Below are 13,060 nucleotides of genomic sequence, written 5' to 3' on the forward strand. Positions count from 1 at the left end.
GATATATAAAACCAAGGATGAAAGCCTCCTTGAATGCATATGGGTTAATATAAAAGGAAAAAAGAATGACGTTACTATAAGTGTATACTACACGCCACCCAACCAAGCAGAAAAAATACATAAGCATTCTGCTAATCAGTTAACAGATGTATGTAGGAAACATACCACAGTAGTAATGGGGAACTTTAACTACCCTGATATTAACTGGGAGACAAACTCTGCATGAACTGGGAGATCAAACAGGTTCCTGACCAAACTAGTTGATTACTGTGTCATCAAAAAGGTAGAGGAAGAACTACAGGAAAAGCTATACTGGACCTAATTCTTACTAATAGAGAAGAAATAACAGAGGGAGTTGAAATTGCTTAAACTTTGGGCACGAGTAACCACGTCATATTGGAATTCAATATAATGCAGACACAAGCAACAGGACATAATCAAACCAGTGTCTTACATTTTAAAAGAACTAATTTTAACTTAGAGAGAGCATGGGAAGGATTCTCTGGATGAAAATCTTAAAGGGGAAAACAACTCAAGAAGCTTGGGAAACTCCAAAAATATGATTATAAAAGCTCAGTCTAGCATATTACAACCCAAAAAGGAAAATAAGAAAGAAAAGAAAAATAAGAAATAAGAAATCCAAGAAGAAACCAGCACAGTTGCACAAAGAACTCTCTGAGTCTTCGGAGAAGGGTGGGATATAAATGGGATTAAATAAATAAATTAAAGACAAAAAGGTTAAGTATAAAAAAACGGAAAGAAGGATGCAGCATACAGAATACCAGCAAAGATGAAATCAGAAAAGCTAAGGCTCAGAATGAACTAAGGCTTACAACAAATGTCAAAAATAATTTTTAAAAAGTTTCTTTCAACATATAAAAAACAAAATCAAGAAAACAATCGGGTCAGTTGATGGGAGAAGATGGCATGGAGGTGACAGGCAGCAGAAGGAAGCACAGCTGCTTTGCAACTGTCTTCTCAGAAAAAGAAAAAAATAGTCCAGCCTACCAAAAACAAAGCCCTAAAAGACAGGCTAGGAGTTCAAATTAAAATAGGTAAGAAAACGGTAAGAGAACACCTGTCCATTCTAGACAGTTCAAATCCCCAGGATCTGATGGATTACATCTGAGAGTTCTGAAGGAGATGGTAGACATGATCTTGGAACCATTGAACTGTATCTTTCAATGATCCTGGAGCACTAGGGAATTACCAAAGGATTGCAAAAGAGCTGATGTGACTCTCATCTTCCAAAAAAAAAGGAGGGGGGGGGGAACAGACCCAGGAAACTACAGACCAATCAACCTGACATCAATACCTGGGAACATCCTGGAAAAGATAATCAAGCAACAGATCTGCAAACACCTAGAGGCAAGCAAAGTTATAATCAGAAGCCAAGAAAGGTTTGTCAAAAACAGATCAAGCCAAACAAATCTTATTTCATTCTTTGACAAAGCGACTAAATTAGGGGACAGTGAAATGCTTTGGACATAGTATACTTGGATTTCAGTAAAGTGTTTGATAAAGTAGACCACAAGCTACTTCTTGCTAAGCTAGAAAAATGGGGGATAGAGAGCATCACCACCAGTTAGATTTGTAATTGGCTGACAAACCACTCAACATGTAATCCTTAATGGAACTACAATGGAGGGAAGTAAGCAAGGTTGGGTACCCAAGGTTCTGTTTTAGGCCTAGTGCTCTTCAGTATCTTCAAAAATGATTTAGATGAGGGAATAGAAGGGGAACTCGTCAAATTTGCAGATGACACCAAACTGGTAGGAATAGTCAACATTACAGGCTCTAAGAAGATAGGCTCAAGATCCAGAGGGATCTCAACAGACTGGGCCCTATCTAATAAAATGAAATTCAATGAAGAGAAAAGTAAGGTTTTAAATTCAAGCAAAAAACCCCAAATATATAAGAATATATTAGATCAGACATGTCAAACACAAGGCCCGGGGGCTGGATCCGGCCCGCGAAGTGGTTTCATGTGGCCCCCGAAGCCATCCTGGAAACAGTGAGGGAACGGCCCCCGCTGCCTTGGCCCTGGCCTAGAGACCCTTCTTCTGACAGAGACCCCCAGATCTGTCCCACTCCTGCCCAGGCCCCCATAGGCACCCTTGATGCCAATGATGTAGAGCTGGCCATGCTCACCCAGCAGGCCATACACACTCCAGCCATGCCCACCCAGTAGGCCGTGCCCACCCTGGTCATACCCACCCGGGCCCCCGAAGGCAACCACAATGCTGATGTGGCCCTCAATGAAATTGAGTTTGACACCCTTGTATTAGATGAAACCTAGCTCAATAATAATAACTGTGAGAAGGATCTTGGAGTTCTAGTGGAAAATTGCTTAACTATGAGCCAGCAATGTGTTGCAGGTGCCCAAAAACCCAATGCAACCCTAGGCTGCATTAAGAGAGAGATAGAATCAAGGTCACATGAAGTGTTAGTACCACTTTACAAGGTAAGGCTATACTTGGAATACTGCATCCAGATTTGGTCACAATATAAAAATGGTGTTGAGACTCTGAAAAGAATGCAGAGAAGAGCAACAAAGATTATTAGATGTTAGAGCCGGAAGGGACCTTGGAGGTCTTCTATTCCACAGCCCCCTGCTCAAGCAGGAGAACCTATACTATCTCAGACAAGTGACTGTCTAGTCTCTATTTAAAATATCTCCAGGGATGGAGTGCCCACAATTACTGGGGGGCAAGCTATTCCACTGGTTATTGTCCTCACTGTCAGGAAGTTTCTCCTTAAATCCAGGTTGCTTCTCTCTTTGATCAGTTTCCAACCATTGTTTCTTGTCCTGCCCCCTGGCGCTTTGGTGAATAACGTGACCCCCTCTTCTTTGTGGCAGCCCCTCAAATACTGGAATACTGCTATCATGTCTCCCCTATTTCTTCTTTTCTTTAGACTCGCCAAACCCAAGTCCTGCAGCCGTTCTTCATGTGTCTTAGTCTCCAGGCCTTTGATGATTTAGACCGGAGGCTAAAATATATGAAGAATGGTTGCAGGAATTGGGTATGTCTAGTCTAGTGAAAAGGACTAGGGGAAAATATGATAGCAGTGTTCTAGTCTTTGAGTGGCTGTCACAAAGATAAGGGGAGCAAACTATTCTCCAAAGCACCAGAAGGTAAGACAAGAAGCAATAGATGGAAACTAATGAAGGAGAGAAGCAACCTAGAACTAATGAGTAATTTCCTATCGGTTGGAACAATAAAACAGCGGAATGGCTCGCCTTCAGAAGTTGTGGGTACTCCATCGCTGGAGGCTTGTAAGAAGAGACAGGACAGCCATTTGTTTGAAATAGTACAGGGTCTCCTGCTTGAGCAGGGGGTTAGACTAGATGACCTCCAAGGTCCTTTCCAACTCTGTTATTCTATTCTGCTCTGTTCACATGCAAAGCATTACAGCTTTCCCCATCCATCCATTCAGGGTTTTTTTTATCTTTATTGTTCATATTTATGTATTGTTTGTATTTATTTGTACTGTTCACGGCAAAGGTTATATCAATTCAATATAAATTGAAGAATACTTAAAATAAAACGATTTATAACATAATTAAAGCATATACTCACTTTTCTCGTCAAAGAAAGTAAAATAGCATCCATGAAAATTCTGAAGCCAACATGTTCACCATGGGTCTTTATATAAATCTAAAGTAATTCAAGAATCACAAATTAGGGATTTTTTCCCCTTTTCCAAAACAATATTAGGCTCATTTCCATTCTCTTACTCCCCCAAAACATAAGAAACACGTAGAGTTCACTTTCTGTAACTTTGGATAGTGAAACTTATCCTTACCAAATTGGTACTTTTTACAATAGGCGTGCAGTATAATTCTTATCATCTCTGGCAAAAATGACTGTGCTGGATGATAGAAATTACCATGCTATTCCATAGGATTAGAAAGGAACCATGCCTTAAACTTAAAAAGGTTCTTCAGTTCATCGCAAATATATTTCCTGAACTCCATTATTGCTTAGAATTTATTGTCACAAGCTGTAGCTGTCACACACTGCCATTATATCAAATGACTAAGCGTTGTAAAAACTGATGGTAGACAGGTATCGGAGTAACTATTTACGCACAAAGTCAAGTACAGAGGTAATCGACTTTGCATCCTATTCATCTCCCAGCTTCCTTGAATCCAGAGAAACTATTTTCCATCATTCTTCAGGCTTCTTAAGAATGAATGAACCTTGAACGAACCTTTATTGTCAAAGTACAACCATGTACACATTGAGATTGGCTGAGCCTCCCTTCATGCCCCCACCACCCAGCTTACAGTGACACAAACCCTCCATCTTATTACACCATGTGAACTAATTGCACAACACACTGGCCTCGCAAGTCAGTCATGCATAAAGTTTATAAAAATTATTTCTCGTTCAAAAGCCTAACAGCCCACGGATAAAAGCTGTTTTTAAGCCTGTTGATGCGGCTGGCTATACTCCTATATCTCCTACCCGATGGTAGGAGAGTAAAGAGATACCGTCCAGGGTGTGAGTCATCCCTGAGAATTTTCCTCACTCTTCCAAGGCAGCGAGCCCTGGCGATGTCATCCAATGGTGTCAGGGGACAGCCCACGATGTCTTGTGCTGTGCTCACCACCCTCTGTAATGCTTTCCTATCCGCGGCTGTCAGGCCAGCATACCAAACCACAATACAGTGCAAGAGGACGCTCTCTATAGTAGACCGGTAAAAGAGGGTCATAAGTCGTTGTTCTACCCTGTTCTTCCGCAAGACCCTGAGAAAGTGAAGCCTCTGTTGGGCCTTTCTGGCCACCTGGGTTGTATTAACTTTCCAGGTCAGATCTTCGCAGAGGTAGACTCCCAGAAATTTAAATTTAAGGCATTTACTTGTAGGATAGCCATTGTCACTTGTGGCCCTATAGCACAGAGTGCGTACCTTGTTGTCTTTTACGGTATAGTGGCACAAACTTTGCCTGTGCCCAAACCGTTGAGGAATTTCTTTAGCAATTTTATCTGGATCAATGGTGGGAAAATGTACCAAATCTCTCTGAATCTGCTGAATCTCTCGTGGGCAGCTCATCACTTCCAGCCAAGCACTTCCATCTTCCTGAGGGCAGTCACAGTTTTCATGATAAACAGGTCCTGTGTAAAATGCTTTAAAGTTATACCATGCATTTTGTTTTGGCTCACTTCAGATTCTCCTTTCTGAACTGACGTGGGACTTCTGTGATTAAGCAAAGTATCTGTACATTACATAATTGTTCAAGCAAAGACCCAGATTGTGTTTTCATTTGGCCTCCCACATCTGGGCTTAATCCACTTCATTTTAAGTATTACCACTGTCCAAGTTTCAACATTTTTCTCTTGGCAGAGAAACTTTTAGTATGAAATATATTAAGAGATCTAAAGTAATATCCATCCAAACTAATTTGTACTTTGTCCTGAAATGAGATTAAAAAAATAAACTCTTATCTAGGTAGTGACACATCTGCCTCTTTATTTATGCAATTATTATTCCTTCATTGCAAGCAATGATTGCTCAACATCTTGCCAGTGCCTTAAAATGTAATTTGTTATAGCTCATCGTAATCATGAAAAACACAAACGTAAATTTTGCCAACACTTCTGCCAATGATCTCAGGCATTACTGTATCTTATTATTATCATTATTTTATTCACTTTACTTAAATTGTGCAGCTAGATTTTTCATATTCACACTGTGCAGTACTGCAAACAATACTGTCCAATGCAGCAGAGCAGGTCATCCTTTGAAGAGGCACCAAAAGAATAAGTGGCCAAAAACTCAGGAGATCATCAAATCTAACAAGATTTTGGCATTCTGGCCCTAAGCGCACATTTCACACGGAAATTCCAAAATCTCCAAGATTTGGCTGTCTTCCAAGATTTGGGTCCATATTTTTTGTTACTAGATTGAAATACATTGTGGTAAGATGCCGATAACAGCTGCCCCATTGCTGACTACTTGTGATGATAAAAACAGGTGCTCCTACAGCAGGGGTAGGCAACCTTGGCTCTTTTATGACTCGTGGACTTCAACTCCCATGCTGGCTCAGGAATTCTGGGAGTTGAAGTCCACGAGTCATAAAAGAGCCAAGGTTGCCTACCCCTGTCCTACAGGAAGAGATTGGAAACCGTTTACAGATAGTCCTTGAGTTATGACCACAATTGAGCCCAAAGGTTGCTAGGTGAAAGCATTTGTTAAGAGAGTTTTGCCCTCTTTTACAATTTCTCTTGCCACAGTCGTTCAGTGAATCACTGCATTTGTTAAAAGTTAGGAAGACGGTTGTTAAGTAAATCTGGATTCCCCATTGACTTTGCTTGTCAGGTCGCCAAAGGTGATCATGTGACACTGCAACCGTCATAAATGTGAAACACTTGCCAAACATCTGAATTTTGATTAGATGACCACGGGGATGCTGCAATGGTCCTAAGTGTGAAAAATGACAACTTTTTTCAGTGCCATTTTAACTCTGAACGGTCACTAAATGAACAGTTGTAAGTCAAGGACTACCTGTATTTATTATTTAAGGATGCTCTGTTTGAGCTTCCTTTGGCTTTGCTTTAAGCAAGCAGCCACAATTCCCAGTATTATCCACAAGAGCCAATTGAACATTCTGCTTCTAAATTCCAACAGCATAGATACTAGCAATTTCCCCCTACCTCCTCCTCCTCCTCCCCACACCCCGATGTAAGATCAGTGCCACCCTCCTGGATTCCCACTCAGGGTTTTTGAGCAACCTGGGAAAATAAAACAGCTAAATATGAGTTCAGCTCTTATCTTTCAGGAAATGCTGCTCGAGCAATTTTATAGTGTTCCCCCCGCCCCCATGGGCCTACAAAGTGTCTTCCTACCTATTTTTCCACATCCCTGATTCTTGGATTTCCCCCTCCCATCTTAAATCAAGGCACTGTGACAACTTGGCTTCCTCCCCATTCCTATTCTTCAAATGTGATCAGAGGAGCTACTGTATTTTCTAGCGTATAAGACTACTTTTTAACCCATGAAAATCTTCTCAAAAGTCAGGGGTCGTCTTATACGCCGGGTGCTGAAAATTTAGGGACAGGGCTGGCTGGAAAACCTGGAGCGGATCTCCCATTTAGTCTGTGCAGGGAAAGCAGGACCAATTGGAGAAGAAGCTGCAGTCTGTGACTTTTTACAGGGTTTATAGGGTTTCCTGCCTTAGCAGGGGGTTGGACTAGATGACCTCCAAGGTCCCCTCCAACTTATTATTATTATTATTATTATTGTTGTTGTTGTTGTTGTTGTTTAATCCACTTGCACTGTTTTATGTTTACATGTTTGATGACAAACAGCCTTATGTTTATAAGTGACAGTTTTCCTACTAAGCACCTGCATGTCATAAGCATTTGAATTAAAATTACCATATTAAAATCAAATCTGATGTTTTTTAATTTTTATTCAGTGTGCGTTGGAAGAGGGGTAGTCTTATACGGCGAGTATAGCCCAAATCCTATAATTTAACAGGAAATGTAGGGGGTCGTCTTATACGCCCAGTCGTCTTATACGCCGGAAAATACGGTACTTTGCTCCTTTCTTTGTCCAATCACTAGGTCAAGGGGAACATATTCCTGCAAATATGGCGCAATACATGCAGTCTTAAATTTACGACCCTAATGGAGGCTGCCCATTACAGTCAAGTCATGATGGTGGTAAAATGAGTCATTACATGACCGAGCCAATTTTACCACCTTTTTTGCAGCAGTTATTAAGTGGGTCACCATGATTATTAAATAAATCCACAGATGTTGAACAAACCCATTGTTTACTATGGGGTGTTTTTGGTGAAAACTGGTAGTAAACGGGGTCTACGATGACTCGCCATAGCCAACTCACCACAGCCAACTTACTGCCGCCAACTCACCATGGGACAACTCGGCATGGCTAACTAACCACAGCCGACTTGCCATGGCCAACTCGCCATGGGATAAGAGTTAACAGTAATATCGAAGAAATAGTGGAATAGAATCATAAGTTGAGGACTACCTGTATTCCTTTCTACTCTTTCCTTTGTTCATCCATAAAAATTAATACTTCTGCATTTTCAGTACCTCTCAAGATGTAAATTCACTCTCATCCTCTCTTGGAATAGAAATTGGTAGGGGAAAAGGAAGATTAAAAGAAAAGAGCGATTCTAAACAAGACTAACTAAACTGCAGGACATTTGTATACCCTTGGACTGAAGGTTACATTTTTAAAAATAGTTTGATTTCAAGCTAGCATAACACCATTTCTGTACCTTTTAAAATATATGGAGATTCAGCAACATGTTTGCTTTTTGCCCAAACCTCAATTCTCAAGCTTTTGTAGCTTGCATACATTCTGTATCGCACGATGAAGGAACCATCTTTCCTGTCCAATATTTGCACTCCCACTCGTGTAAATTGTTCCTCAGGTGCTGTGATCTTCACCTGAAATGCTTTATCTCCAGGGGAGGTGGTAAATCTATCCAAGACATAAAAAAAAGACAATTATTTAAAAAAAACATAAATTTTTTGATGTAGTTTCCATGGTGGCTAGAAATGGTGGGAGATCTAGCCACCATCCAGAAGATGCCAGGCAAGAGAAGGCTAATCTACCATATTAAAATGCATTGTCCTATCTATAAAATTTATTTTTAAAGAAACGTCAAGAAATTCTCTTCTGCATTAACTTATCAAGCTATTCCTGCATAGCAAGACCATCAGAATGTCACTGATAACTCACGTTAATGGAGACTTCAGGCACCCTGAAGCCACTTAAGTTACACATTGCAAGAAAAGACTAGTAAATTAGCAATCCAACTTTATTGTTGAACTTCCTCATGATCTTTTAAAATTATTTCCCAGAAATTTCATTTCCTCAGAACCCAATTCAAGAAGTGATACCCTGGGGCTACATTTCTGACATAGAAATCAAATACCTTAAAACTTCAGAATAAGCAGATACCATTGTTTCAAAAACATAGCAAAATCCAGATATATGGACCTCAACTATTAAAATTTTTAGCAAGGACCATGTCACCTGGGCAATTGTAAGTTTTGAAATTCACACTTTGCTAGACACCCAGGTGGAGAAACACAGCTCTAAAGTTTCTGTAAGCCTAAAGCCTCTATAAAGAGATTAAATCCATATTCTAAAATCATTTTCACTGTTGGATCCAGGCCTGAATAATACAACTGAAAATAGATCACATCAAATAACTTTTTGAGGATAACCTAAAATGCCTTCGTTCCTATTAAAAATGGATATTCATTTCATACTGCTCATTGGCCTGGAGAATAACAATAGCACTTAGACTTATATACCGCTTCACAGTGCTTTACAGCCCTCTCAAAGCGGTTTACAGTCAGCATATTGCCCCCAACAATCTGGGTCTTCATTTTACCGACCTCGGAAGGATGGAAAGCTGAGTCAACCTTCAACCAGTGAGACTTCAACTGCTAGCAGTCGGCAGTCAGCAGAATTAGCCTGCAGTACTGCATTCTAACCAGTGCACCATCACAGCTCTTACAATAATAATGATGATGATGATGGTGATGACACAAAATGTTACACATAAATCTAAGTCATATGTGGGATAGGATTCCTAAAGGTGGTGTACAATTGCATGGTTTCATATTAGACTTTGGGAATGTGCTTGGTTTAATCGGATGAACGTTTTGTTCTCAAGGAAAAAACCCAGAATCCTGTCTTCCTTGATATCTCAAAAGCTGTCAGTTGTCTCCAAGATCTATTATTCAGAAACAGACTGTCTATGAAACTAAATGAATGCATACCACCATCATGATCATGTGTAGGCCTTTTCAATTTATCTAATCCCCCTTTAAAGCACCAGAACCAAGAAATTCATAACTTCAGGAAGCATATTTCAGAAGCTGCATTTACCTTTAAAGATTCAGGATAATGTAGAAGAGTTCCACTATCAACTACAATGCTAAACTACATTATTTCAGTAATGCATTTTTTTTCCTGAAAAGGTTTTCTCATCCATAATTTCATACAAAAAAAAATCTTCTGTATCTGATTAAAAAAAAGCACTAGTATTCAAACCATATATGAAGGAGGGATGCCCTGGAAACAATAGATTATATAAGATTATAGTCCCATTATGTACAACTGTTAAATGATTAAAAACAGCAAAGTTTCTAACAATAAGTAACTAACATCTACTTAAATCATCTACACTTAGGACTGAGACCAGAAATAATAAGAATTCCAAAAATTTTCTCAAAGTTTTGGGGCTGTTGAAGACATCATGAAATTAACACACATCTGTGAAGCTACAAAATTACTAATTTAAGAAAATAATAAATGAGATTCTTTAGTTTTAATGGAAGCATGTATGCACACATACACGCAAAATTATGCACTGATGAAACTATAGTTCACCTTTAGAACTGCAAGGATCTATGGTAAAGAGAAAATTACAGCCATTCAGTTGGGCATTAGCCGAGTTGCCTTGTGGTAAGATGAGAGGCAACAAATTTAATAAGTAAATAAATAAAATATTTAAAGTGTTTGCAGTATTGATCCTTTCAGCTCACTACTTTGTAACTTATTGCAATATAAGTAGTCCTCGACTTACAACTGTTCGTCTAGTGACCGTTCGAAGTTACATCACTGAAAAAGTGACTTGCGACTGTTATTCACAATTACAACCATTACAGCAGCCCCGTGGTCACGTGATCAAAATTCAGATGATTGACAAGTGACTCACATTTATGACGGTTGCAGTGTCCTGGGCTCGTGATCACCTTTTGCGAACTTCTGGCAAGCAAAGTCAGTGGGGAATCCAGATTCACTTAACAACTGTTACTAATTTAACAAGTGCAGTGATTCTCTTAACAAATATGGCAGGAAAGATCCTAAAATGGGGGGGGAAACTCACTTGGCAAATGTCTCACTTAACAGAAATGTTGGGCTCAATTGTGGTTGTAAATCAAGGAATACCTGTAATAGAAAAGCAACTTTATTCGTTTCCATGATTTCCTAATCCTAAATTAGGACACATATCAGGATCATCTCATTCCTTGCATCTTAGATACTACAGGTAGTCCTCGACATACAACAGTTCATTTAGTGACCGTTCAAAAGTTACAACGGCACTGAAAAAAGTGAATTGATGACCATTTTTCAGTTACAATCTTTGCAGCCTCCACATGATCATGTGATCAAAATTCAGTTGCTAGGCAACTGGTCCATACTTCTGACCATTGCAGCATACCAGGGTCCCATGATCCCCTTTTGTGACCTTCTGACAAGCAAAGTCAATGGGGAATCCAGATTCACTTAACAACCAGGTTACTAACTTATCAACTGCAGTGACTCACCTAACAACTGTGGCAAGAAAGGTGGCAAAAGGGAGCAAAATTTACTTTAAAAATGTCCCATTTAACAACAGAACATTTTGGCCTCAATTGTAGTCGTAAGTCGAGCACTAGCTGTACACGCATTTAGGTAACTATACGAACACAAAAGCTGGAGTGAAGTAAAGAGATGTACGATTGTTAAGCTACAAAAAAAGAGCCCTACCACATTGTCACTCTCAGGTCTCTATGAAATCATATTAACCCCAAATTATTTTACAGACTCTTTCCTGTATCTCTCCATAATTTAAAAAGCCGTTATCTAGAGAAACTGTGCTTACCTCTTCCCTTCAGTGTCCACAGCCTGGATATAAAAATAGCGAGCAGGAAGAACAACTCCTGCCCTCAGTCCAGGTCCCCATAGTAAACTTCTTTCCGGACTTAACTGGGTTCCATAAAGTGATTCACATACTACAGAGATTGTCCCCAGAGGTAAAAAGCAAGTCAACCAAATGCTAAACATTTACAGGATTTCCTTTTAAGAAACAAAGCAAACCAAATGCAGAGGCAGAGGAGCGGGGAGCCAGGAGTATTTGCTCTTTTTAGGTAAAAATGAGCAGAAGTACGCACAATGTGGTTCTTTCGAAGTATTTCCTCAGTCACACATCATTTTCTGATGCTTTCTTAAAATGCACGCTCCAATACCTCCCAAGCGTTCTTTTAAAAATTCCTATCCAATCATTTCAACTTCTTTAAAAATCTAGAAGTGAATGTCTGGTTTTGCTCTGGATGACTTTGGAGAAAGAGAGGGAAATGAGCAACTATGTCCTATTTCCTTTGTTTTGCCTGTGCAGCCTTTACTCTTTTTTCTTCAGTAACATCTTACAATTACTGCCAAGCCCAAAGGGGTGGAGAAGGGAAAGGAATAGGATCATTGGTCCAACAAAACTTCTTCCGAATGAAAAATCACATGGGAGCCACTTCCCAGGTTCATCAGTAATGCTGGGAAATGTAGTCCAAAGGTATCCGGAAATTTGGAACAGTGTATAAACTAGCTAAATTGTGGAATGGAGGAAAATCAGATTTTTTTTTAAAAAAATAGCACTTTAAATATGCCAAAAAGCATCTTACTGCTTAAAAGCTCCCAATCGTTTGCACTGTAAGAGATGCTAGAGAATCCCATGATGATTTAGTTTATCATTCTAAAGTATATAAGGGACAGAGACACACGGCCCCACATGCTTGATGTAATTTGCGTTTTAAATTAAAAGCATATTTGCAAGCTCTTACAAAAGACTACAGTGTTTGCATCTTACCACCAGGTTTTGCATTGCTTGCAGACTAGGAAAGATGGCGTTCACCAGGTTGAAGAATATATTTAACAAAGAATATAATGGTTGAAAAACGTATTACGATCCGTATTACCTTCTCTCTCCAGCTTCTCCTTGACTGTTCAGCTATAATCTTATCCTGATTTGGGAGCACTAAATTAGCTATTTTTCAAGCAGCCACAAAGAGGATCGTGCTAAAAAAAAAGTGTAAAATGCATCCTAAAAAGCTCTAAACTGATTTTTTTTTTCTAGACAACACTGCAGCATCCGGACCTTCAATCGATCCTACCGCATTCTAATTGTATTCACAGATTGTACTGATTAACAACATTTCTACACGCCCCAAATAAACGATTCTTGCCATCCAGCTTCCGGCAATGACCGGTTACGTCCCACCCGAGAAGCACCGATCATCACTCGAGG

The 13,060-nt window shown here is 39.6% G+C and overlaps 2 protein-coding genes across 5 annotated transcripts in view; both read right to left on the reverse strand.

The window, feature by feature from the left end:
- POGLUT2 (protein O-glucosyltransferase 2) overlaps window positions 1-12,974 on the reverse strand; it is a 35,594-nt gene extending 22,620 nt beyond the window's left edge. For 2 of the 4 annotated variants that reach the window (XR_014492515.1, XR_014492516.1), the window contains exons 1-4: window positions 11,648-12,974; window positions 8,258-8,463; window positions 4,915-5,120; window positions 3,582-3,659 (exon numbers count right to left, since the gene is read on the reverse strand). Coding sequence is in view for 2 of the 4 variants with exons in the window: in XM_083362495.1 (XP_083218621.1) it covers window positions 3,582-3,659; window positions 4,915-5,120; window positions 8,258-8,463; window positions 11,648-11,829 (672 nt within the window). In the remaining 2 variants the exon portion in view is untranslated. Of the gene's footprint in view, window positions 1-3,581; window positions 3,660-4,914; window positions 5,203-8,257; window positions 8,464-11,647 lie in introns of those variants that run through there. The other 2 variants (XM_083362495.1, XM_083362496.1) reach the window with 2 other exon arrangements.
- The window catches only part of EDNRB (endothelin receptor type B), a gene marked incomplete at its 5' end in the record, with an annotated part of 157,947 nt that overhangs the window by 91,680 nt on the left and 53,207 nt on the right, over window positions 1-13,060 (reverse strand). The window lies entirely within an intron of this gene.

The sequence above is a fragment of the Vipera ursinii genome, assembly GCF_947247035.1.
Source record: "Vipera ursinii genome assembly, chromosome: 4".
Classification (NCBI taxonomy): domain Eukaryota; kingdom Metazoa; phylum Chordata; class Lepidosauria; order Squamata; family Viperidae; genus Vipera; species Vipera ursinii.